Genomic DNA, 27352 nt, shown 5'->3' on the forward strand with positions numbered 1-27352 from the left:
TGGACAGTCCTCAGCTGGCCAGCCAGGCTCCTAGGGTGAGCAGGGCAGCCCAGGCCCCTGCCTCACTGGGCGTGGGACCCTGTGTGCCTCTGCTCTCCAGATGTGAACTGCACCTGCAAGGCCGGCTACGTGGGTGATGGCTTCTCATGCAGTGGGAACATGCTGCAGGTCCTGATGTCCTTCCCCTCGCTCACGAACTTCCTGACGGTATGTGCCATGCCTGCCTGGTTCCACTCTGGGCCGGGAGTGTCACCTTGAAGCAGCTATAAGAGGGAAGAGTTCCTGAGGAAAGCCAAGGCTCCTAGTGGTGGATGGTCAGGAGCAGGGGTGTTGGATCACCTTATCTGAATCTGAGCCTGGGGTTTGTATCACTCTAAACAGGTTACTTTCCTCCCTGAACCTCAGTTTTCTCACCTGTGAAATGGAGGTGCTAATAGCACTAACCTCATGGGATCATTGTGATCTTTCAATGAGTTGATGTTTGTCAAACACTTAGACCTGTGGTCTCCATGATGTTAGAGCTGGTACTATTATCTCTGTTCATCTGGAGCAGTTGAAGACTTGGTTCTGTAGGGATGAGACACTCTTTTGTGTTCATGGATAGTTACCTGAGCCTGCCTGGTGATCACCCAGTGGGCCAATTAACATGCAGTCAATTTGCATTTCACACAGCACTTAAATAGTCACACCAATATTTGTTATATCCAACATCAATATTAGTTATATTCAACAAAGAGAAAGTCCCATTTTGGAGGATTTGGTGTCGACTGATCAAAGAACTAAGCTGTTAACAATGATGATGATAACTGCCATTTCTTGAATATTTTCTTTGTCCTGGACACTATACTAAGCCCTCTGGTCTAAAAACATACACCTCATGAGGGAAATAACTGTCCCTGCTTTGACTACCAGTGTATGCCCAGCATCTCAGTAGCTGGCCTATGAAAGTGGCTCAAAAAGTACTTGTTAAAAGGAATAAATCCTCACATAACCTTATGAGGTTACTTCTATTATGGAATCCATTTTTTAGATGAAGAGATTGAGACTTAGCAAGGTCAAGGTCACAGCCAGAACTGGGCTCAAACTCAAGCTGCCTGGGACCAGCCTCCCCATCATCTATGCTGGGGAACCAGGGCAGCCAGTGACTGAGTTTCTGTTCCCAACAGAACTGACAGTAACCTCAGGGAGGAGCCTGGCCACAGGGGTAAAGGGGAGGGCTGGCAGGGTGAGGACAGAAGGGAGACCAAGGTCCCCAAAGTGGTGAGCCTTTGTCCACAAACTGAAGGTGTCCATCTAGTTGATCTAAAGATCAAGGTGCCAGCCACCTCATGCCAGCTGGATATGGTGGCCCATGACTATAATCCTAGTGACTGGGGAAGCTGAGGCAGGAGGATTGCAAATTCAAAGCCAACCTCAGCAACTTAGCCAGGTCGAGCAACTTAGCAAGACCCTGTCTCAAAATAAAAAATCAAAAGGGCTGGGGTTGTAGCTCAGTGGTTAAGCACCCCTGGGTTCAATTCCCAGTACCAAAAAAAAAAAATTTTAATTTAAAATAAATAAAAATCAAGTTTTCCATAAATATGCCAAAGATAATCACTAAAACCATCTCTGCTGCTTGGCTTATGATAGCATTTCAGAGGAGAAAAAACAGCATCAGAACAGAACACTTTTCAGCAAATTACTTACCTTCTCTGGGCCTGAGTAGCCCTGTCTATGCAAGATGAAGCTGAACTGGGTAGGGCAAATTCTTAAAAATTTGTTCAGTGAACATTTATTGAGCACTTACTAGGTGTTTGAAGTATATTGGTGAACAAAACGGATAATAAACAGAATAAACAGTGTGGGATGCAAGAGGGCCGTGTATATTAGGGAAAAAGAAAATGTCAGGGAGGGACCAAATGGTTTGAGTTTCATGATCCAATTAAAAGATGAACTTTTCCTCCCAGTGAAGTAGGGACTTGGCAGGGTTTTCAGAAGAAGATACTCAAAAGATTTGACTTCCACGTCAAGGACGGCTCTGGCTGCCATGTTGACAATGGTCTATGAGGTGGCCATGTCTTGGGGCCACAGGATTAGCTAAGGAATGGGTAAGTGCTAGAACGCTTCCAAGGGACAGTGAGAAGAAACAGCAAAGGAGTTCCAGCCTGACTCAGCACTGACGTCAGGACCTGCCACCCTCTGCCGTCATCCAGGCCTCCCAAACCAGGCTGGCCAACTGATGGTGTCCTTCCTCCCCAGAAAGTCCTGGCCTACTCCAACAGCTCAGCCAGAGGCCAGGCGTTTCTGAAACACCTGACTGACCTGTCCATCCGCGGCACCCTCTTTGTGCCACAGAACGGTGGGCTGGGGAAAAATGAGGTGAGTTGGATCCCTGATGCCTACACTTTAGACTAAGGTGAGTTATCTTGTCACCACAAAAATGCTGCATCACAAGTAACCCCCAAACTCAGCAACTACACCGTTATTTAGCCCACATATCTGCAGATCCGTTGTCACTTGTGGTCTTGGCATGCTGTAGTCTAAGGCCGGCCCCCGACTCGGCTACCCCAGGTTGGAGGGTGAGCGGCTCTGCTCCACGGGGCTCTCATGCTCCAGCAGGCTAGCCCAGGCGTGCTCTCAAGCAGTGCAGGGAGCAAGGGTGGCACATGCACACCAGTCCCACCAGAGCTTTCCAAGCCTCTGGTCATGTTTGCTGACATGTCACATGGTTGGGCCCCGAGGCAGAGTACAAAGCAAAGTTACATGGCCAAGGGCAAGGATACGGGAAGGGTCATTGATGCAATCGATCTACCACATTCACCTTCTTCATAATATGAAGACAGAGGAATTGGCAAAATTTATTCAACCATAGCAGAGGGCTGCCCTGCAGGCTCTGTAGCCCCAGCCACCCCAGGGCCTGGAGGAGCAACACCTCTGCCCACCTGTTACCACTCCAGACCTACTCTTCCCAGGACACGGCTGGGAAGCTCTGTGTTAGCCAGTAAAGATGACTTTCAATCCCACATCTAGCTACAGGTGAGCCTCTGATAGAGCCCCCAAAACCAAACACCTGAGGAAAACTTGCAAGTGCCTGCTATGCTCAGCCTTTTTCTCCTTTCCTTTCAGGTCCTGTCTGGGCGGGACATCGAGCACCACTTCACCAATGTCAGCATCTTTTTTACAATGATCTTGTCAATGGTACCACCATGCAAACAAGGCTGGGAAGCCAGCTACTCATCACTGCCAGCCATGACCAGCTCCAAATGGTATGAAAAGTCTTCTGGGCTTATTGGGAAACTGGATATAATACATGCACAATTCATGGCATGCAGTAGGTGCTTGCAGATGGCAGCTATTATAAGGTGAAAGTCAACTCAACCTACAGATAGGGGGTGGTATACAGTGCACACCATCACACATCATATTGACAGGCAGTCCCCAGCCCTCGGGAAATGGACCATCATCAGAAGCTGCTAATGAGGAATGGTAATGAAACCATTTTAAAGTTGCTTGATTCTCTATCCTTGTTTCTGTCCAAATGTCAGTCCTATCCTGGGCATTAACATGTGAGCTTCAAAACCAAATGACCCTGGTGTGGATGAATCCCAGGTCTGCCACTTGCTAACTGTAAGAGCTTAGGTTATCCAACTTCTCCGTGCCTCAGTTTCCTTGTCTGATAAATACAGATGCTGGAGATAGTGGGGATGGTGTTAGTGGTAACAGCAGTGATTATTTTGATAATGGTGATGTAGGGCAAGAAGATCTTTCTTCTACCCTCTTAGAATCTGTGACTGGGCCTGAGAATCACTGGCATAAGACAAATTCACAGGAGAAAAGCCTACAAGTGTTACTTAACATTTTACGTGCACAAGGGAGTAAAATGAAGTAAGGAAAATGAAGATCCACCAAAGACTGAAAGCATATGTGCTTTTTCAAGAACACATTGGTGGAGAAGCAATAGAAGGAAGGAGTTTGGGCTAAAAGCAGTAAATTGTGGTACTGTAACAAGAATTGATGGGGGAAATGAAAGGAAGGTAAGGGTTGTTTAATAGGTTTGTGGACAGGTCCATTTTGGTGTTGACTCCAGTCTTGGTGATAAGAATGTTCTTGTCCTCCTGGTACAGGAGGGCTTCTTTCTCATAGGAAGTTTTATGATGGCTATTACATAGAAAGGGGTGCTCAGGGAGCCCTTCCTGCATCTGCTATTTCTAAATGCCATTAACTCAAAACACTTCACTATGCCCAACTGGCATATTTGGAGGTGACATGTGATGGTGGTGGTGGTAGTGATAGTGATGGTGATGGTGATGGTGATGGTGATCATGAAGGTGATGATGGTGATGGTAGTGATGATGGTGATTGTAATGATGGTGATGGTGATGGTGATGATGGTGATCATGAAGGTGATGATGATGGTGATTGTAATGATGATGGTGATGGTGATGATGATAGTGATGGTGGTGATGGTGATTGTGATCATGATGATGGTGATGGTGATGATGATGCTGGTGATAGTTATGATGATGGTGATGGTGATGGTGGTGATGGTGATGGTGGTAATGGTGATGGTGGTGATGGTGATGATGGTGATGGTGATGATGGTGATGATGGTGATGGTGGTGATGGTGATGGTGGTAATGATGATGATGATGATGGTGATGGTGATGGTGGTGATGGTGATGGTGGTGATGGTGATGGTGATGGTGATCATAATGATGGTGATGATGGTGATGGTGATGGTGGTGATGGTGATGATGGTGATGGTGATGCTGGTGATGGTGATGGTGGTGATGGTGATGGTGATCATGATGATGATGGTGATGGTGGTGATGGTGATGACGGTGATGGTGATGATGATGATGCTGGTGATAGTTATGATGATGGTGATGGTGATGGTGGTGATGGTGATGGTGGTAATGGTGATGGTGGTGATGATGGTGATGGTGATAGTGGCATTGATGATGTTGATGACCACAATGACCCTATATAAATCATAGGCTATTGTGGGATTCAGTGATTCCAAGCTTGTGACATATAGAGTAGTAGCTGGTATGCAGCAAGTGCTAAATGAGTATATTTTTTTCATTTTTACCTGATAAACTACTTCTGCCATTGGCAATCAGTAATTGATGAGTGCTTCTTAATTTCAGTGTGCACTTGAATCACCTGGATATTTGTTAAGATGTAGACCATGGTTCAGCAGATGGACTGTGGGTGCTGTTTTGCCCACACCACAAGTTAGTGGATCACACTGGGGTTAGAACACTCAGAAGTCCCTTTTCAGCCGTGTGATGTCCAGAGGGACCTGAGTCCAGAGCATGGTACCACTTACCACTTGGGGATCCACAACCAGCCATTTTCCTTCTGATAGCCCATCGTCATTCAAGTGGGTTGGAGAAGTGGCTCCTGAGGTCTCTGCAGCCCTGAGATCAGTTTGCTGAGAGGAGGGCAGCAAGTGTCTTCTGGGCTGTGCAGACAGTGAGCAAGAAGTAGAGACAGGTCGAAACTGAGGCTCCAGGGCCTCAGGGAAGCTAAACACCTTCCCTCCACAGAAGTGGCCCACATGGGTCGGGTCAGGAAGGACAGATGGTCACAAATTTCTGTCACCCTCTTCTCATGTCCCTAGAAGGAGACCAGGTTTGTGGATGGAAGAGCAATTCTGCAGTGGGACATCTTTGCCTCCAATGGAATCATTCACATCATTTCCAGGCCTTTAAAGGCACCCCCCATGCCCACGGTGAGTGTCCAGGGTTCCTGGTAAGGGAAGAGCCCAATGTCCACTCCCCAGGAGCCAAACAGTGTGGGAAGCCCTGTCCACCTTCTTCCTCCTGAGGAGCCGTGAGGAAGCTCCCACCTCCAAGTCAGCTGACCGTGGGACGCCAGCCCGGGCTTGTCCAGTCCTTGCATGGAAGGGAAGGACGGACCAGTGGAGGGGGAGGGAGAAATCCTGAGCCCTGGTTTGGTCTCCTCACTCGGTAGAATCCCTGAGCCTGAGTTTTCTCATCTACAAAGTGGAGGGGCGCTCATAATGCCTTCCTATCCGGATTTTTGAGGAGGCTGTGAGTTAAGAAATGTATAATCCTTAGAATACATGGTACGAGCTCTGTAGAAGCTGGCTAGAACTGATGTTAGTATTCTAACTTTTTTCCCAAAGCACGAGGGAAGAGTGAACTGTTAGCTTCTGGAATGTTCTACAACATAGGGGTTAGGCACTGAAGCTCAAAGTCCTGCCAGCTCGCTTGCTGTGAGATGCTAGGCAAGTGCTTGACCTCTCACTGCTTCAGTCCCCCATCTGAAAAACGGGAACAATAATAACTGTCCTCATTTCTTTGGGTTAGTGTAACATTTAAATTGGTTCTTTTATATAAGAGGCTTGGAACAGAACTTAGCAACAGTAAGAGCTAGTTAGATGTTAACTTAGCTTTATTTTTATCTCAATTCCTCCAAGATGCCTGGGGACAGGGTTATCTTAAGTAAGTGTGTCTCAGAGGGAATCACCAGTGTTAAGAACTGATCCTCTCCTTTCTATGTTCAGACCTCGTCCCACACTGGCCTGGGAACAGGGATATTCTTTGCTATCATCTTGGTCATTGGAGCAATTGCTTCAGCTGCCTATTCTTACTTCCGGCTAAACCGGAGAACAATTGGCTTCCAGCATTTTGAGGTAAGGAAAAAAAAAAAAACTGGGAACCTAACGGTGGGGGTTACCTCAGTTCATTTTTTATTGCTATCACAGAATACCTGAGACTGGACAGTTCTTAAAGAATAGAGGGTATACATGCCTATCATCTCAGTTCTTTGGGAGGCTGAGGCAGGAGAATAGCAAGTTTGAGGTCAGCCTCAGCAACTGAGCAAGATATTAAGCAACTTAGTGAGACACTGTCTCAAAATAAAAATAAAAAGGACTGGGGATGTGAGTTAGTGGTTAAGTGCCCCTGGGTTGAATCCCCAGTACCAAAAACAAAGAAAGAACAGAGGTTTATTCGGGTTCACCGACTTGGGTCTGGGAAGCTTGAGAGCACAGTACCCGCGTCTGCCTGGCATCTGGTGAGGGCCTCCTGCTGCTTCCGCTGACGGCAGGAAGCTGAGTTGCAAGCAGGAGGGTGGAAGAAGCAAAGCGCAAGGGCCAGCCTCACTTCAGACAAGCCAGCATCACCACCCCGGTGACTAATTAGTCCTGCAGTCCCTCTTAACGAGCTGGTCCCCTCTGAAAGTCCTCCCCTCACAGCAAAGCGGCAATCCAGTTTCAAAATGAGACTTGGAGGGGACAGACCATAGCGGGGTCCTCTCCCAGTTCTAGGCTCCTTCAGTGGTCCAGCTGCTTCAGGGGCCTCAGCCAGGACAGGAGCAGCCCGGGAGGGGCCGCCACCCCACCCCATGCTTCCTGCCTCCCGGTGGGTCTCTGCCCCTAGGAGGACCGGCAGCAGCAGCTCCAAGCCCTCTTCCCGGCCAACACAGGGCAGGAGGAGGAACACGAAGGGCCGCCCAGGGCTGCATAAACCCTCCAGGCTCCATGCCAGGGGATTGGCTTGAGGAGAATTCACCAAGGGTCACATCTACCTGGGAGGATTCCCTAGATAGTGCTTGGGCCTCAGAACAGGTCAGGGACCTACACAGCCAGAGGCCGGCAAAGCTCTTTTCCCCCTATTTGAACAGTTAAGCCACATCAGGTCAGCAGCAAGCTCCTGAACTTATCTCGTAATGACCGTATATGTCAAGCAGATTTCCGTTACTATGACAAAATACCTGAGATAATCATGTGACCAGGAGGAAAGGTTTGTTTCGGCTCATGATTTCAGAGGTTTCAGTTCATGATGCTTGGCCCCTTGGCCTTTGACCTTGTGGCAGTACAGTACGAGGTGGCAGGAGTGTGTGGCAGAGTTGCTGCTAAGCTCTTGGCAGCCAGGAAGCAAAGAGAGAGAGGAAGAGGAGTCCGGTATTCCCGAAGGGCACACCTCCAGTGGCTTAGCCTCCTTCCCCTAGACCTCACCTCTCAAAAGTCCCACCACCTCCTAATCATGCCATGGACTGAGCACCAAGCCTTCAGCACACAGTCCTGTGGGGGAGCAGATTTCAGCAGCAGCAGCCTTCCTGGCAGACTCTATTCCTCCTCGGCCCCTGCTCACCTCAAAACATGCCCCGTGAAGGCTGTGCAGAGCCCCGGCAGCAGCTGCCTGCCTTCGGGCAAATAACTTGCATCTTTTTTTCTTTCTTTTCTTTTTTCCTTTTCCTTATTTTGCAGTGTTACATATTGAACCTGGGGCTTGAGCTGCTGGGCTAGAGCTCTACCACTGAGCCACATCCCAGCCCAAACTTGCTTATTTATAAGCACAGGGGCAAATCTCAAAAGCTTCTTAGCTCATTTTGTATTGCTGTAACTGAATGCCACCAACCAGGTAATTTAAAGAACAGAGGTCTATTTAGCTCCTGATTCTGAAGGCTGAGATATCCAGGTCAGATGGCTGCACCTGGCAAGGTGGCTCTCTGGCAGTGGGAACTCTCTGCAGAGTCCTGAGGTGTATCACATGGTGAGACAGAGCCACCTCCTTTTTTTCTTTTTTCTCTGTTTATTTGTTTTTTTGGTACCCAGGGTCACTCAGTCACTAAGCCACATCACCAGCCCTTCTTATTATTCTGAGACAGGGTCTTGCTAAATTGTTTAGGGCCTCAGTAAGTTACTGAGGCTAGCCTCCTGCGTTAGCCTCCCAAGTAGCTAGGATTACAGGCCCTGCACCATGGCACCCAGTCCTGTCGGATGAGGGTCCCACCCTGATGGCCTCCTTTATCCTTAAATACCTCACAAAAGTCCCACCTCCAAATATCTTAGATGAATTAAGTTTCTACCCCTTAAGTCCTCACAGAGAGGATTAAATTCCAGCATGAATTTTGGTGAGGACATTCAAACGTCATTTTTAGCAAAGGTGTCCATGTTGCGAGACGCCGTGATAGAAAGTCCGAGGTCAGGCTGCAGCACTCGGGTGGTCATCCTGGGGAGTGAGAGGGAGTCTCATCAGGCATGGAGCACGGGAACCTTCCTGGAGGATGCCTTCTATACTGATTTGGATTGTGGTCACTCCCGGGCAGGTATGTGTACGATGTCACTGAGCTGAACACTTGAGGTTGGCACATTTTATTATATGTCAATCATAAGTGAACAAAGTACTGTTCAAAGGTTCCCAGAGGCGGAAGGTGGCTTGCCATACCTGCCAAGTGCAGTGAGGTGCTCCTGTCTTGGGAACAGTCCTGGCTCTCAGCCTTGTGCTTGTCTTTCTGAACAGTCAGAAGAGGACATCAATGTCTCGGCCTTTGGTGAGCCAGAGAACATCACAAACCCCATGTACGAGAGCGTGACCTCAGCGCCCCCAGAGCCTTCCTGCAACATCTTTGCTGTGAGTTTGCACTTTGATCTTGGAATGGGCTCAACTGGGCTGCAGAGTAATATTGTTTAGCAAATCTTGGTGGACAGCTGCACACAAAGGAGAGCTCCCTTCTAGAACGTGCCTTGGGCTGCGCGCCCAAAGGCATCGTGGCTGTTCAGGGTTCAAGCTTCTGTGTGGCACGTGGCAGAGCCCCGGTCAGAGTAAAGGAGAACTAAAGGTTGTCCAAGCCCCATGACCAGATGGGATGCCTTTGGTCTTGGACTGAGGTCTATCCAAACGTTTTTGAGGGAGCAGGTGTGAAACAAGACATCAGGCCTTAGAATGGATTTTGCCTTTAGATGTCCTTTAAACTTATATTTACATTGATTCTTCTGCCTGTCGTCAGAACTGCTTCTTGCTTTGGGAGCTACTTTTCTGTAATGAGGTCTTTTATCTGGATGGGTGATCCCCTCTGGTCTTCTAAGAAGGGACCATTTATTTCTAGAGTTAGTGATAGCTGGGCTTATTATGGGAACTCCTCTAACTGCGGCCCAGGGGACCCCGTGGCAGGGAATGGAGTCCCAGGTTTTCAAATGTAGAAGGTACGCTGGCCTGCGGTTCATTACCAGTTCTGGACTGAGAAGCTAGGGAAAAGACTTAATCATTTGCTCTTATATAACAATCACAACTGATAGCCAGTGTCCTGAATGTCCTTGTGTACCCAGCAGACTGAGCTGGCGGCGTTCCTAGGTCCAGGGAAATGCTTGAGTCTTGGCTCGTGTGAGTCTGCGACCCTCCTGCAATACTAACCAAGGCCAGGCAGCTGCTCTCACCGTCCGGGGCACATCCCTAGGTTATTTCCCCCAGGACATGACAGTTACTGAGCTTTTCTAAGTTAGCACTGAAACATCCCCCCAAAATATTTTCTTACAACATTTTTAAGCTTGTATAGTGCAATAAACGTTATCATTCTTCTTGTGGCCCTTAGTGCCTGTGGTGGCAGAGCTCTACAATAGATTGGAAAGTAACCAGTACGGAAGACTTATTTTGGTTTTTAATCTAACCCATATAGAATTTCAAGGTTGAGTTCAGCTACATTGCACTCCTTGACTGTCGGAGTTTATTTCTGTCAGCATTATGATACTGATGTCAGCATTATTTAAGAAGCAGAGGACAGTCACACCGATGTGCACACACACCTTCCCAAGTATCTGTTCTTCTTCAAGGGCTCCTTCAGCTCTGCGCACCTGAAGCAGGAGAGAGACCATCCTAGAAGCGGGATTTAGCTACACCTGCTGTAGAGACCGGGTGGCAAATCCTAAGCCTAGGGCACCAGCCCAAAGTGACGTGCTGGGTTCCCATGGCTTTTATACTGAAGAGTGTACAACACTTGTAATTAGACAGACTCCACCCGTGAGACGCCTTTGCTACCGTGCATGGTGCAGAGGCTGAAGACAGCGGGATGCGTGGTGCGGTCGCCTCTGGAGTGAGGCTTCCAATTACCTCCTCCAGGAGCTCAGGAGCCACCCCTGATTTGGGATGAAAGTTCCGCCGGAGAGGAGTTTTTTCTTATCACATTAAGGGCCGCCTTCGGTGGGTGCCTACACCTTGTTAAATGTCCTGTCCGATCCCCACACCTCCCTGGGAGGTAACTATCACCAAGACCCTTTAGAGGCGAGGAAATGACAGCCGAGTGAGGTCATCTGTAGAGGGCCAGAGCGGCCTCAGGCAGTGGACCACATCGGCCCCAGGATGGGTGGCCCTAACCACCAGGCAACCCCATCTCCTGGCATGAGGCGGTAGCATGAATGGAGGGACGCTCCTACCACGTGTGTGTTCCCGAAGAGAATCAGGTTTTAGGCCTCAGATCAGAGGCCAAAAGAAACGCTCCAACTAGAAGCACCCAACCACAGGAGAATCCACTCCCTGACGAGTGTTTCACGGCCCCCTCTTTTCCAGGACTCTGGTGAGCAGCAGCTGGACAGCAGTGACCCCTTGGGGACATTGTAAGGGCCTGAGGTGAGCAGCCAGCCGGCAGCCCCTGCCCTGGGGGCCCACAGCCTCGTCAAGCCTCAGGACTGTGAATTCCAAGAACCGGATGCTTTGGGGGAACCCGGGGCTCCTTGGCATTGTAGACTATGAAGCTCTCAGAAGTCATACCTCATCTCTTCAGTTAATCTGGGGGTCATTCCATGTTACTGAGTCCACCAGGGGCTTCTTCCCCTCCCCTGAGCCTCCTTTGTACCTTGCAGATGACGCTCCTCCTGTTCTGCCCCACATCCTGGGTAACTGTGATCTTATTTCTGTTAGATTGAGCTCCCGAAGGCAGGGACTCACCTCACTTGTATCCCAGCACCCCACACAGTCCCTGGCTCATGAAATGTGCTCAATAAACATTTATGGAATAGAAATAGAGTCAACAAAACAAACCTAGAGCTTGGAGAAACAAAAACACTGCCACCCAAGAGGTCAAACTTTGAAGGCAAAACCCACTTCTTGGGGGCTTTTCAATCAGGCAATCACTACCTTATGAATCCTTTCTGAATTCAGTTTCATCTGTGTGTTCACCTCAGGAAGATGCGATAACCACACTGAAACACCACTTCGCACCCACTAGGATGGCTACACCCCAAAGTCAGAAAATAACAAGTGTTGGCGAGGATGTAGAAACAGAAACCCTCATGTGTTGCTGGTGGTCATGTACAATGGCGCGGCCCCTGTGGAAAACAGCTGGACATTTTCTCAAAGAGTTAAACACTGGATTGCCAGAGGACCCAGAAATCCCTTTCCTATGTATATACCTGAGAAATGAAGGCAGGTCCACACATTGAGTTCAATCCCTGGTTCCAAAAAAAAATTCACATATACACATTCATGGTAGCATTATTCATAACAGCCCCAAAGTGGAACAACCCAGATGTCTACCACCCGAAGATGGATGAGCAAATTGTGGTACATCCACATGATGGAATACTACTCAGCCCTAAAAGGAAATGAAGTGTCACTACATACAACAACACGGATGAACCTGACATCAGGCCAAGTTTCTTTTTGAGATTATTAGGGGGTGGGATGGAAACCACCAGTCAAACCACACACTTCTGTAGATGAGAAGTGGAGGCCCAGAGACACCAGTGAGCTGCCGCAGGGGACGGCACTGCCTGGGAGAGGGTGGAAGAACCAGGGCCCTCCTCCCTGAGCCCAGGGCCCTCCCTCCTCCCACAGCCTGGCCTGTGCCCACAGAGCTCAGATCTATGGAGACTAGATTTCAGCACATGTGACAGTCTGGGTCGTTTCTCCCCACGCCCCGGGGAAGACCTCAGAACCTCCCCATGTTTTTATCATCGTCATCAGCCTGCATTCTTAACATCTAAGACCTTATCCAGGCCACATCATTTATTGAGACTCGGAATACCAAACTTCAACTGAACTTCCCCAGCACCTTCCTTCTACCCTCCTTGGGGATGAAGTCCCCGAATGGAAATAACTTGCTTCATTTAAAGTGTATAAAATAAAATCCAAGTCCTTCTGACGTGAGCCCTGGTGGAAAGCAGAGCCCGAGCCACTGTCCCAAGGGTGCAGCTCATGGGGAACAGCAGACAGGTCAGAGTCAACTGAAGAATGAGGAGAACAGCTTAGGAGCTATTTGGATCTGGATGTCCCTCAAAGACTCAGGTTGGAAGGCTTAGTTGCCAGGCTGTGGCACTACCATGGCTGCCATGAGCTGAACAGGCCTCCTTCACCACCTGCTCCTACCATGGCCTACTGCACTGCCACAGGCCCAAGGCAACAGGGCCAAGCACCCACAGACTGAAACCTCTGAAATGGCGAGCCAAAACAAACCCTTCCTTCCCGTAAGTCGATTTCCCCAGGTATCTTGTCACAGCAACAGAAAACTAATGTGATTTTAGCATCAGGCTGCATCTTTATATAAGATAAATTACACCAGCAGGCAGCCAAGCCATGGGCTTAGAAAGAGGGAGCCCCCACCAAATCTCTTATTCATGTTGTCCAGATCTTGTCCAATTTTCTTGTTACTGTCCCAAGTTCCTATTATCTGCGTCCATTTCTCAGTCAGTAGTACTATCTACTGGAATTCTAGCCCTGAGAGGTACATAAGAGATAGTGTGTGCGTGCACGCACAGTGGTATATTTTCTTTAGAGATATCTGAGATTTAAAATCAGAATAGGTTTAATGCTACTATCATATGTAACTAAAAAGAATTAAAAAATTTTTTTTTAAAAAAGAATAGGTTTACCTGTAGGCTCCCTCACTTAAATAAACCTTGCAAGGGTGTTGAGATCAAATGCCAACTGTTTGCAGACACCACCACAGCACCGAGTGAGGTCTCAAACACGACTCCAGCCTCAACGACAAGGGGTATATTGGTTAACTGGAAGGTTCAGAGGGGAGAGGCTTCAGGGTGGGTTCCGTTCAGGGGTCAATGACATCACTGAACACCTTTGGCTTCCCACTGGGCCGTCTGAGTGGGCAGATCATGGGAGGCAGGTTTGCTCAAGGGGATCAACTGGCCTTATTGGTCTCATCACACTCACTCAGGAAAGCCACCTGCTCACAGGAGCTGGCTCAGAAGAGACAGGAAGAGTCCTTCCCAGAACTGCCCTTCACCCACACGAGTTCTCCGCCTCTGGGGTCAGGAAAGGGCGTGAGCAACTGGCATAGGCAGGAGGGGGTCACCCAGGTTGGCTTAGCCCAGAGAGGCCACTGGGTCAGTTCCTTCTGAAGCTAACTTTTCCCAAAGCTCATGGGGCATAAACCCCACTGCACAGCAGTCTGTCCAATGAGGGGATCAGGCCCCTGGATAGGAAAGAGCCCACCCATGTCTCAACAACCTGTCCCTCCACCCTGGAGTCCTGGGCCAGATGTCAACAGATCATTCAGTTCCAAATATGCCCTCCATGGAGTGAGGTCTTCATCTACTGTGTCCAGTTCCTGGAATAAAGCTAGGCACAGAGTAAGTCCTGGGGAAAGATCTGCACAGCGGATGGAGTTTGGGAGAGCGAGAGGTCACTGGGACCCACGCCAGGGATGTGGCGGGGCAGATCTCGTGGACCAGCCTCCCCTTGCTGGCGGACCCTAGGGACCGGGTGGGTGGGCATAACAAGACTACAGCGGATGGCCTCCCAGGTGCTGGAGCTGATGTCCAGATAACTATCAGGGCAGGGATATGGCCTGTGAGCCTCTGCCCAAAATCTCTTCTGGCTTTAGTAGCAGCAAAGGGAAAATAATCTCACCCGGCTAAGTACAAAGAAACTCTGACACGTTAACTGGTGGCTTAGGAATTGCCATAATTACCTTAGAGGAAAAGAGGTGTGACCGGGGGTGATGATTTGCCTCTACTTCCTGTGTGCTTGGTGGCTCAGCTTTGGAGGGGAATGCAGGGGATTTGGTGGCAGTGGGCTCAGCCTCATCAAAGCCCTCGGGAATCCTTGTTGGGCGGCCTCTTGCACACACAGCAGAGACCAGTTCTCCAAACTTGCGGTTCTGACCCCCAGTACCCTCTCCCTTAGTAACATGCACCCGGACCCAGGGAACACTGCCTACAATCATATGCAATATTCCTTTAATTAACATAATGTTCCCAAAGTAATTTACAATAAAATCATAAATACTAGATTGGTAAGTTCTCATCTCAGGTACAATTCCACCAAAAGACATAATGAAGATATTATAATTAAGTTCAGATTTTGGAGAAGACACTATTCCACTAAAAAATGACCTTTTTACAATTGGCATTTTTAAATACGGGTTAATTAAGTGCAATGATTTGGATGCTTGGTCTCCCCAAAATTCACATTTTGACATCTTAATCCCCAAGGTGATAGGAAATAGGCCCTTGGGAGGTGATTAAGTCAGGAGGGTGAATCCTCACGAATGGGATTAGTGCCTTTTATAAAAGATGCCCCAGAGAGTTCCCTCGGTCCTCCACCATTTATAAACCAGGAGATAGGCCTCACCAAACACCAAATCTGCCACACCTCCATCTTGACTTCCAAGTCTCTGCAACTGTGAGAAATATGTTGGTTCATAGGCCTGTGTGGTATTTTGTTACAGCAGCCTGAATGGACTAAGACAGTAAATATACTCTTACAGATGTGCATCTGTAGAATCTCATTAAAATGACAACCAGGCTGACAGGTGTGTGTTTCAACTATCAATTCAAGAGTGGCACTGTTGTCCAAGAGGGGTTCCTCTGAAATGGTGCATAATTCTTTACAAATTCTGAAAAGGGCAAAGCTAAAATCCTCCTATGATTCATATGTAGCTGCATTTCTAGAAAATTCAGTAGGTTAAAGTCATGTCAAAAAATTCTTCCTGGACTGGGGAGATAGCTCAGTCGGTAGAGTGCTTGCCTTGCAAGCATCAAGGCCCTGGGTTCAATCCCCAGCACCGCAAAAAAAAAAAAAAAATTCTTCCTGGTTACAGGTAAAACAGAATTAGGGTCTAAGCTTAGAAACAGCCAGGCTTCCCTGCGCATGAATGTCGGCAGCACTTCCAAGGATGTACGGGCAGGGATAGCTCTTCAGTGTCCTAGGCGAAGTTTAGGGAAATTCAAAATGCCTGGTACTCTCCCCTGAAAAGTCAGAATGCCCTCCCATCACCGTGACAACCAAGCACCCTCCAACCCACCCGCCACACATCTCCAAATCATCCCCAGGACACGGTGCAGACCCGGGCGGACAATCACCGCTGGGCAAGGAAGGAAAGGCTGGTGGAGCAGATCTGTCACCTTCCCAACCGGAGTAACTTTATTCCACATCACTGGGTTTCTGCTGAGCCAAGTCCAAAGCTCTGGAAGCCCCAGAGTCCGCACCCAACTCCAGGAAAGGAAAGAAGCCCCAGGTCAAGTGGAGGGACAGTTGATCAAGAATATTAAGATGTTAAACCCACACAGATGTACACATTTAAAAAACATTTAAAAAGGTCTTCCAAGTATTTACAAATTTACCCAAAATGCAGAAGTGAATTGACTTCATAATATGAACTCCTAATCCCTATTTCTTTTCCTGAAAACCTTCTAACTTTCCCAGTATTTTCACTACAAACAAGCATGTGGACGCCCGGCTGCTGCTCCTTCTCCAGGAAGGAGCCCTGTGGGGGTCAGAAGTGGAGCCCCAGGCTGCCCTCACATGCCCCCTTTGTCTGTATGAACAGTCTTCAAGCTCCAGAGGTATAAGCGAAGTCTGATCCCTTGTCTCAGGGACAGCCCCGCAGGGATCCATTAGGGGTGTGTGTGTGTGTGTGTGTGTGTGTGTGTGTGTGTGTGTTGCTAGGGATGGAAGCCAGGTCCTCACAGGGAAGTACTCTACCATTCTACCACCAAGCCACATTCCCAGCCCAAGAATAGGTATTTTTTTAACCACAAAAATTCTTCTATTTCTTTTAATAGAGATTATCTCACACAAAAGGCATGTTTAGAAAACAACACTGTGGATTCACTAGAATTTAATAAGGCTTTGCCAATATAAGTACAGACGACAAACATAACAACCAACCAGGCGATACAATTCACACTTTTATTCGGCTTGAGTACAATATCACTTAAAACATAAAATCGACATTTAGAATAAATAGCAAATTCACGTTCAGAATAAATAGTTACCTAATTTGCATTTTTATACCTGTGATTGTACAGGCACAGTTTGTCATTCTACTACACGATTAGAAAAGTCTCCAAGTTGGAGTTGAAGCTTGTACTACTAGAAAAGTTCAGAAGCACTGCCCCAGGTGGGTTCCCTGGACGGGCGCTGCATGCAGGAAGGTTTACAGGGAAGTGCTGCAGATCTGCCAGAAGGCAAGGAGGTGGGGTGGCAGGCTGGCTGACCCCACAGAGAGCGCTGGAGCTGGAGGGCTCTACAGGGCCGCCCCCGACTGGGGAGGCCAGGCCTCTGTGCCTCCACATGCAGCAGTCCAGAGGCCCCCAAGAGGCGGGCCTGGTCTGGGGCGAGGCAAGGGAAATTCCCAGAAGTCTGACAGCTGCGAACAGTTGGCCAACAGCACACACTGCGGTAGGGGAACTAAGGCCTTCAGTCCAGAAAGGTACTGGGCAGGGGAGCCCAGCACCCAATACGCACAGTAACCAACGAGGAGAGGTAGCTCAGGTACACACCATGAAGCATTCCTGACGTGCGCGGGACACAGGGCGTCTGACCGCTGGCCAACAAGGAGACAGCCTGGAAAGCAGCTGAGAAGGGACCGTGGGGCAGTCCTCCCCAGAGAGCTTCCTTCTAGCTCTGCATCCGAGCTGTCAGGTTACTCATCTGCATCTCTCAAAAGGGGAATCTCACCCCAAAAACCAACACACTCCATCAGAGTGGGGGCCTGCACACCACAGCCCAGGGCCAGATCCAGCCCGCAGCCTGTTCTGGCAGATGAGTCACAATGGAGAGCTGCCATGCCCTGCTACAGGAGCAAGGCTGAAAGCAGTACCCAGCTGGCCCTTTAAGGGAGAAGTTCTCTGACCCTTATTTCAGGAACTCCTCCCCTTCCCTTAAGCCAACAGTGGTGTCAAAGGTTAGCTCAACTCTGAACCCAGCTCCCAAATACTAAAGCACAAAAGAACAATTTTTTTTAAAAAAGGTGGTACAAAAGAAAATCAGTATTATCAGGATGGAAAACACAGGCAGTTGAATAATCAGAGAACCCTGCATCTGGCCAAATTTAGTGTATTCTAGATAAGGGGTCCCGGTCTGGGTCTCTGGCAGCAAGTGAGCATTGAGCTAAGTAGAATGCAGAGTCGATATTCAGCATTCTCTGCTGCTCAAAAATTCGACTGAGAGGAGAGAGGAAAAGCCACTGAGCTCACCCAAAGCTAAATCAGGAAGGAGGCGAGATTGCTTCTCACTTCTCCTTTGCGATAATGAAGAGGGCTGATGTACTCAAAGCAACCAGATTCAGTCTGATAGGCCAAAATCCGTAGCAGGTGGTATATGTCACACAGAATTAATGGTGAGAGCAGAAAATGGAGCTCAAGAGTAAAATATGATGGGGAAGGATGGAGAGGGGAGACGGGAAGAGAGAGACAGAGAGAGAAAGAGAGAGAGAGAGAATATGAATGTGTTAGAAGGAAAGTGGGAGCTTTAGCCAAATACTTAAAATACTTAAAGCCAGGTTTCCTCTATACAAGCAACTCTCGAAAAAACCCTCAGTGCTGTCCCTGCCCCAGGCCCCTGCCACGGTGCATGAGCCTCCTGGACTGCCCCACTGGTGTGGACTGGCCCTGGACTGTCAATTTTTGTTCACATAATTCTTAGAAAATCAATCTAAGCAAGGTTAAAAACAGAAACCGTTTAAATGTTCGAACTAATTTTACTGTTTGCTTTACAAATTGATTTTTTTAGCGGTAGCAAACAGTTGCTGCTCCTGATGCCAGCATGCTCCCAGCCACGCACACACCGGAGAACGGGAGACAACAGGATGCGCAGTGCCGCCTGCCGGGTCCCAGCCGAGTCCTGAGGGTGACAGGTGGAGCCTGCCTCGACTGAGCTCAGCAGGACAGACAGGTGGGCAACGCCCGTCCCTGCTACGAGGTGCTCTTGTGAGCCGCACACGCTGCGGGCTGCCAGGACCACGTTTGGTGGCCCAGTGCAGCAGACGCCAGGCCTCTGCTACCTGGCAGATCTCTGTGCAGCCAGGCTCATGGCCCTGACATGAAAACTCTCCTCCTGGGAATAATTTGTAAAATTCATTTTTCATAATACTCAGAAAATGCCCCCTGCCTCAGGGTCACCTAACCCAGACATTCAAGAAAGCAAGTTTTTAAAACAGTTCTACTTCACTCTTGAGCCAACAAAACACCCTGTAACTGGCACCTCGTGCGTATGCCACGGACACTGAATAGATACAAACCAAGGACACCGGTCAACAATACCTACCCGCTTCTGCTTCTGCAAAGCAGAAATTATAAGCCAAGAGAAAACACCATGCAGCCTTTTAGGATCCCAACACTAAGCAGTTCTGAGTATCGCCTGCTGCATCAAAAGCCAGCCTCCAAAGCACTGGTGGCTAAACACCTGGGCGACACAAACAACGAAATGCCCACTGTTCCGGAAAAGGACCAGACTGCTGTCCTCCAGTGTTTACCACACAACACAGAAGGAAAGAGGAGCCTGCCTGTCTGGAGGGTCACCTTCCCCGTGACAGGGAAACAGCGAAACACCACAAGTCAAGTGCCATGGCGACAGGCAGAGCCACGGAGGACGCCCCGTGACTCACTGACTCCTGCCCGATGGCAGCCCAGCTGGGCGCGCCTCTAGGCGAAGGTGCTGCGGGACGAGCCCCCACGTTCCTGCCGACCTCCTGCTCTGAGGAGCAGAAGCCTAAGACGAGTTCTGGCACGACCAGCGAGCCCGCCTGGCCCGAAGCACGTCACGGTCTCGGGAAGGGGCACGCGCTCCTCCCTCACAGGGAGGGAACGAGGGGGGACATAAGCCATCTGCTCCGGTCTTAGAAATGGGAACAGCTCGGTACCAGGCCTTCCTATGAACTTCACTATCCCTCATCCTGTCCCACCCCAGTCACCAAAAGGAAACCACCCCACTCCCGAAGCCACTCAAACAGGGCAGGAGCCAGAGCCAAGGAAGGACCGGCGGGGCTGGGGATGGCCCTTCCTCCTCTGGTGCAGGCCAGAGCCGGCTCCTCTCCCGCGGGGCTGACTGCTGAGAGAGGAAGGCGCCTTGACCGTCTCCCTCCCGACAGGGACAGTTCTGGCAACGTGCTTTAACGAGGTTCCAGGCAGCCCGGGTGCCAGGCCGCGGTGTGGTAGTTCATTACCAGGTCTTGTCTTGCTTCATTTTCTTTCCTCCAATGAGTGCGAGAAACCACTGCTGGGTGGCGTTCCTGGGCTTCCTGTGTCTGGGGGACCTCCCACGGAGGCTGCGGTTCTTCGCCCCGCTGACATCTCACAGCCTCGTTCTGCGGTGGATGTGTCGCCAGCCGGAAGGCGACCGTAACCAGAGCAATGCCCTCCGCCCTCCTTCCCTGGGGAGGGAAGGACACCTGCCACCGCCTGTGGTACCCACTGTCCCTGCCCGGCCTGGGGTGGGTCACAGCAGCACAGGATGAGGTCAGCGTTCTCGTTCCTTCTCACACAAGTCCTTCTGGGAGGCTGGGCTCTCTTGGCTGTGATACACCACAGGAGGGCCCACCAGAGCCTGGGACCAGAAGCCTGGGGCCTCTGCCATGAGCAGCTCACTAAGATAGCTGCCCGCTGCCCACGGGGTATCTCTCTGCATCCTCGGGCCCTGCAGCCCCAGGGTAAATGGTAAAGAGTCAGGAACAATTTCTAAAGGGCCTGCTGAACACAGAGCTGGCACCGAGTGGTCTCAACTAACCCAGAATATCTGTCAGCTCAGGACCTGGTGAACAAGGCTGTGGGACTTTCAGTACCACGCTGTCCCCAACCCCTGAGAGGAGGGAGGCCCACTGTGGGCCGCAAGCTCCTCTCAGCCTGGGGAGTCCTCTCCTTAAAGTAAAAACACATCAAAGGCCTGTCTGTACCTCTCAGAAAGCGACACTCGGACCGCCCAGAGTCAAGCCCATCCAGTCTCCATGGCAGGCCGGGGCTGCCTCTGGCACTTTCCCCAGGTGGCCTGGGTTACTTGGCCTGGGCCTCCTGGAGGAGGGGCACCCGGGAGGCGGCGACCCTGTCGGACCACGCGGGCAGCTCATGCTGCAGTGGAGTCCTCCTGGGGTAGAAGGTGTGGCTGACGTCGTAGTTCAAGAGGCAGCTCAGAGAGGCCATGTAGATGTCCGCGAACCTCGAGAGGCGCCTCAGGAAGTAGGTGGGGTTCTGGTCTGTGCGGAACAAGCTTCCAAACTGGGCGTTGAAGAAGCTCTTAGTCATCTCTCTAAAGCAAGAAAACAACAAAAGTGAAAAGAGGGCCACAGAGACAGGTTTTTAAAGGTTTGTTCTTCAACTACTAAAATCAAAATCTCTCTCTAAAAAAACAAATAGGGCTTAAAGTTAGAACGACACGGAGTTCCATTCAAGAAAACCATCCGTCCACCCAGCACCTCTCAAGATGACGCTGATCACGTTTCCCAATTACTGCAGCCAAAGAACACGGCCTCGAGGCCCCGGCTTGAAGGGCGAGCCCCTGTGGACACACACACCATGCTTCCCACGCCAACGCGGGTGGTGGAGCTGCTTCTGAACACAGGATGCACGCAGGAAAGTTCTCCTCCTGTCCCGAAACCTCCCTGCCCCAGGCGTGCGTCACGGCCTCCTTTGCACAAGGCCACTGTGAGAACTGAGGGAGGGAGAGAAGCACAGGCGTGCTGTGAACCCCAAAGCAGCCAGGGCCTGGGGAATGAAGGATTATTACCCTGCCACCATCTGCTTCAACCTCAGGGCTCCTCCCAGCCCAGCCCACAGCAGTTTACAAGGCCAAGGTCACGGCCCCACCCAAGGCCCTAACCTCCTATAGTGACCCCTCCACACCTTTGTGTCTAAATCAACATCCCACAAACATACGAAGGACATGCAACCATCGTACGGCTGGGAACCCTACAGAATATTCCAGAAAAATGGAACTGTTGATAAATCAGTTAAATACAGCAAACAGTATACCTATTTGTACAACTGTGTGATCGAAGCCACCAGTGGTAGCAGCTGTCCGTCATCACTCGGGGATGACAGATGCACCAACCACCCAACAGCAGAACATGAAAAGAACTCAACTAGGTCTCCGTGGGCAGAACCGCGTACATGGTCTTCAAACGTGTACTGAAGAATCTCACTGAAATGCGAAGAGCAAGCCCCAGCCAGCCAACAGCCCGAGGGAGGAGGAGGGACAGCATGCATACCCACACGGCTCCCACAGAGCCCAGGCGTGGACACCGACCCCTCTCCACGCCTCTCCCCCGCGCCCACGGACTCCTTCTCAAGCCAGGCTGCCCACTGCTCAGAGGCCAGAATCCAGGCAGCGGCCATGGTTCCCAGACCTTAGGGAGACTGTACCCCGGGCCTGAGGGGCCGTGCTCTTCAGTGTTCCTGCAAAGAGCGTCCACATATGCTCATTTGCAGGGAGGCACAACCGTCAACAGGCCCCCTCTGGAAACTGTCCCCTAGGACACACAGACCAGGTGCACATTCCTGAAACTGCCCTGGGCACAAAAGCGCACCAAGGTGTAGGAGCCCTAAGAACTCACCGAGCCCAACAGCCACGCGTGCTGCCAGCACTAGCAACGTGGCCCCCAGCGGCCAGGAGGGACAGTCAAGGAGGCGGGGAGGAGAAGGAGAAGACAGAGCTCCCTTCCCCGTGGCCCTCCAGTGGCAAGGGCAGGGGAAAGGTGGAGGTCATGGCTGGCCTAGAGGAAATGTCACTGTCACCAACAGCAGACAGCTGAGCCTGGATACCAGGGAAGACACGGCCACACCCGGAAGCACACCACGGATGGTTCACGATTATGCCTCGGACTGGCACCCCCAGAACAGGGGGTGGCGTCACTGTGTTCAAGATAAGCCACCCTCACCTCATCTCCTTTCGCTCCTTTTTCCACTCCTGCAGGACCAGCTGTGACTCAGCATCTCTGTGAACCTGCAGGACACAAGCCAGTTATTATGACAGGGTCCAACAAACTCATTAGTAATGAGAACTTTTTGAGGGACGGCTCTTAGAAGAATTATGTTTCTTTAAGAGAAGTACTTGTGTGAAGTAGTACATTTTCAGATTCTCCAACTGAAACCCTGCTTTCTTCACTTATAAAATTAAACACACACACACACACAGAGCTTTAAATATCCATCATGAGAAACCTGATTTAACAAATTAAGTTTGAATATTATATATCTTCAACCGGAATTAAAGGCTTGTATAAATAATGCATGAATATCCATGTAAAATACATGTGCAGACACGTGTGTGACACATCCATTACATCTATTACATATATTAACATACATTAACACGTACTATCTTCTACATATATTACATGCACGTGTAGCAACATCACAGCAGTTAAGTGGAAGTAGTGTGCGTAACGGTGCATCCCCTAATTGCAAGCCTGTGAAAATCTGTGCTACATTTAGAAATTCACACAGAATTTTTTAAAATTTGTGCTAAGGTAGGAGGACCATAATGGTTCTGATTTTTTTCTTTAATGTTCCATCATCATTTTAAATGTTTAGCATCTAAAGAGGCAAAAGGCAAGAAGGTGACACATCTCGATGGGAAGGAAGAGCAGGTGGAAGCTTTCTGGTGGGTCAAACTGCGAGCCAAAGACAAAAAGAAGTGACGGCTGCCCACGAGCTCACAGTGGAATCTCACAAGTCTCCCTCCAGGTTCTTGTGACTAATCAGAAACAGCGAGGCCAGAGTCGGAGGCACATTTGATCGCAGGGGAGAGGTGGGGCTCCCTCGATTCGTGACCACAGGGTAACCCGAGAGCTCGGAGGGAATGGCCAAATGGACAAACCAGCTGCTTCTCACGTGGGAGCCAAAGCCGCTGCTTATCACATCTGCCCGGTCCACCAGCGTGGCCCCCCACAGCCGCCAGCCAAAGTCTGCACTCACACAAAACTGTCTCAACTGGGTTTGAAATCTGGGCTTCTGGTAATACACTGGCTACACCACTGGAAGCAGCTACCACTGAAAACCCACTGGCTGTGTGCCAGGAGCACCAGGCCGCTGGCCTGACCTTGCTGGGAGTTTTGAACAGGTTCTGTGAGTGCATTTTTAATTAGCTTCCACATTTTAAATCAACGAGCTACTTACTACAGGATTGAGGCTCTAGAACATGTAGATTCAGATTCAATCAGAAGAAGTAAAATCCACAGGACACCACCAGGAATTTTCAAAGATGTACAATCGTGTGTGTGTGTGTGTGTGTGTGTGTGTGTGTTGTGAGTTCATTGTGCATCTAACTACAGCCAAGCACAACTGCGCTGGATGCTGAAGACACAAGAGGACAAGAACAGAGGTCCTTATAGGGGGCAGACCATGCCAAAACAACTTGACGCCATAGAGAACAGGGGGAATCACCACCCCTCCCCTGCCCACACCCACTTCCTGTCCCATGAACTGGGTGCCTGTGTGCTCACGTGAGCAGGAAGGAGCTTCCAGCCCCTCCCTCTGCGCGTTATGGACTGGGTGTTCACATCCCTCTAAAGTTCCTAGCCAAAGTCCCAGCCCCAAGCAAGATGGTATTAGGAGGGGGGTCTTGGGAGGCGATGAAATCTGGGGAGTTGAGCCTGCCTGGAATTAGCGCCCTTATGAAAGCAACCCCAGAGAGCTCTCCAGCTGCCTTCCCACCATGTGAGGCTGCCACGCAACGCTAGGCCTCTACCAGACAAGAAATCTGCTGGCAGCTTGACCTTAGATTCCCAGTCTCCAGAACTGTGGGAAATAAATGCTTCCTGTCAAGTCCTCAGTCTATGGTATAGTCACCATGGACGAGGAGAATGGCACACTTGCAGGGGGACAGGATTCACTGTGGGGTGACAGTGAGGGTAACCTAAATCAACCTACTTGCTCTCTCTCTTCAAGCTACCGCTAGAGGCCAGGTGAGTTCTCTCCACTCCTGACCTTCGGGTGGACCCACCAGAGGCTCTGCAGACATGAACTCGAGCCTCCCAAGTTCAAGGCGTGCTCTCCAGCCCAGTTCTCTCAGCAACGGAGCAGGTATGTGCACCCTACTCTGATGCACACCCCTGGGTCTCTACGGTCCTGAATCTGGAGGGTGGCCAAGGATGGTGATGGATCCTCTCCAGCAGCCTCAGCCCCAAGGCTGCTGAAGGGAAATGCATAGGAGGAAGGATCCAGAAAGCTGAGACCAGGGAAGCAACACCACAGCAGGGGACGCCTGGCTCTGAGGGTCTGTGCTCACTTACAAGCCTACAAATGGGTTGAGGGGTGGGGAGACAAAAGAAGAAGAAGTTCATGACACATGAAAATAAATGAAATTCGTATTTCAGTGTCCACCAGAGTTGAGCAGGACAACCCACAACCACCTGCTCCACACCGTCCACCGCTGCCCGTGTGAGGAAGCCAAGTGGGTGACAGTCCATGGCCCACACAGCCGACAACATTTACCATCTGGCCCTCCGCACGAGTGCACTAGGCCTGGCCGGCCTCACCACCTCTAACCGGGCACACTTCCAGGCTGGCTAGCAACATGATCCTTCAAAGTCACTTTTTAAAAGCAAAAATTTCATGCTTCTATTTAATTTATCAGACTTGGCTCCAAATGATACTGTTGTCCCCTCCCCCAACCCCCAAAATCAAACCCAATCTCAGAGGACAAAATTTTTCTCCTCACAAATAATTTGCTGCGCACTCTGACAATAATTTCCAAGGAAGAGTTCTAGAAATGTGCCACAGGATCAATGGAAAAATGTCCACCTTCCAGGTAAACCCTGAGGGAGAGGGGGCAGCAGGGGGACAGGGAGGACGGTGAGGATGGACACTCCTCTACACCTGGCGCCTCTGACCCAGAGGCGGGGCACCCAGCGCCCCCGCAGGCTTGAACACGCGACTTTTTCTCTGTGCTCAGATTCTTCATCTGTAAAATGCCAGTGATGCTCTCAGGACTTGGAGAGTCGAGAGGGTGAAATGAACACAAGTCCCACGTGCCCAGAGCAGAGGAAGACCCGCTGCGCTCCACGGGCCAACTGCCAACACTCACCTGTGATGCCGGGGAGGCACGTCTCTCCCGGCCGCGGCTTCCCCCCCTATCAAACGGGCGCGTGGTAAAGGCCCAGTCCCTTTTGGTCCTTCCTAACCCTGTGCTCCTGTAAGTCACAGAAACACCTCCAACACTTCCTTTCTCCAAGTCACACTCTTAACTGTCAAACCTGTTTCTACAGGTCACAGAGGAAAACAAAACAAAGACGGTTCCCAAGGCAAAAACAGTGATGTCATCTACAGTCAGGTATGTCTGCATCTCTGACCAGCGGCTGCTGTCACAGAGACCCCAGCTAAGGCGAGTACGGTCACCCCCCTCAACTGGATACACTCCAGGGCCCCTGGGGGTGCTTGAAACCTAGGTGACACCACGTCCAGGGGTTTTTTTTCCTCTGTGTACACATCTAGGATAGTTTATCTTATAAAATTAGGCACAGTAAGAGATGGACAATAAAAGTTAGTAATAGAGGGCTGGGGTTGGACCTCAGTGGCAGACGCTTGCCTAGCACATGTGAGGCACTGGGTTTGATTCTCAGCACCACATAAAGATAAATACATAAAACAAAGGTATAGTGTCTATCGGTAACAAAAAAATTGAAAAAATAAGAATTATTATTAACAGAACAATTACAGCAATGTAATAAAGTTATTTTTAAATTTATGAATTATTTCTGGAATTCTCCATTTACTATTTTCAGAACCAAGGTTGACTATAGTTAAACTAAAACACACAGAAAGATAAACTGCAAATAAGACAATGTAAAGTCTCTGGCTCCACCTGACACCTCTAAACCAGCAAGCACTCCAGGGTGGTGCTCAAAAGCCTGGAAGTGGCCATCCCAGGGTCTGGGTTCAGGGCTTGCTCTGTCATTTATGACCTCAGACACGTTGCTAACCTCTCACAACCTGGGTTTCCTATTCTGAAATGGAAAATCTGCACCTACCCGTGTGGGACAACTATGACTGTAACTTAGTATCACGTATAAGGAGACGCTCAGCACGCGGCTGGCACACAAGGAGGAGTGACCGCTGTTGGGTGACATATGCAGGCTCAGGGCTACATTAACCCAGAGTTGATCTCACAGGCAAGTGCAGTAGAAGCAGCAAAACAAAGCCTCACCAGAGCAGAGCCAAGACCAGGAGGGCCGAGAACACTGGAAACCAGCCTGGCAGATGTGCAGGGCCCACACTCTGGAACGTGGGGCCTGGGAGAGGACCTGGCCTGCCCTTCCCCACAGCGCCGCCTGAGCACAGTGCCCGGCAGCAACACGGGCTGCCAGTTAGGGCAGTGAGGCAGTTCTTGGCCCATTTCCAAAGCCACTGATGGGCTAAACAGGCCGCGCCAGAGCTGCAGGTGTCGGCCAAGAG

At 50.1% G+C, this 27352-nt stretch overlaps 2 protein-coding genes across 2 annotated transcripts in view; one reads left to right on the top strand and one right to left on the bottom strand.

Annotated features, from left to right (window-relative positions):
• The window catches only part of Stab2 (stabilin 2), a 155650-nt gene extending 143909 nt beyond the window's left edge, over positions 1–11741 (top strand). The window contains 8 exon segments of the mRNA XM_047551615.1: positions 101–207; positions 2239–2358; positions 3106–3151; positions 3154–3245; positions 5606–5716; positions 6515–6643; positions 9258–9368; positions 11298–11741. Of these exon segments, the coding sequence (XP_047407571.1) occupies positions 101–207; positions 2239–2358; positions 3106–3151; positions 3154–3245; positions 5606–5716; positions 6515–6643; positions 9258–9368; positions 11298–11348 (767 nt within the window). The 3' untranslated portion in view covers positions 11349–11741.
• Positions 11742–16856: 5115 nt separating this feature from the next.
• Nt5dc3 (5'-nucleotidase domain containing 3) overlaps positions 16857–27352 on the bottom strand; it is a 57351-nt gene continuing 46855 nt past the window's right edge. The window contains exons 13-14 of the mRNA XM_047550625.1: positions 22837–22901; positions 16857–21209 (exon numbers count right to left, since the gene is read on the bottom strand). Coding sequence (XP_047406581.1) covers positions 20957–21209; positions 22837–22901 — 318 coding nt within the window. The 3' untranslated portion in view covers positions 16857–20956. The remainder of the gene's footprint in view (positions 21210–22836; positions 22902–27352) is intronic.

The sequence above is a fragment of the Sciurus carolinensis genome, chromosome 4 (genome assembly GCF_902686445.1).
Source record: "Sciurus carolinensis chromosome 4, mSciCar1.2, whole genome shotgun sequence".
In the NCBI taxonomy this organism is placed as follows: Eukaryota; Metazoa; Chordata; class Mammalia; order Rodentia; family Sciuridae; genus Sciurus; species Sciurus carolinensis.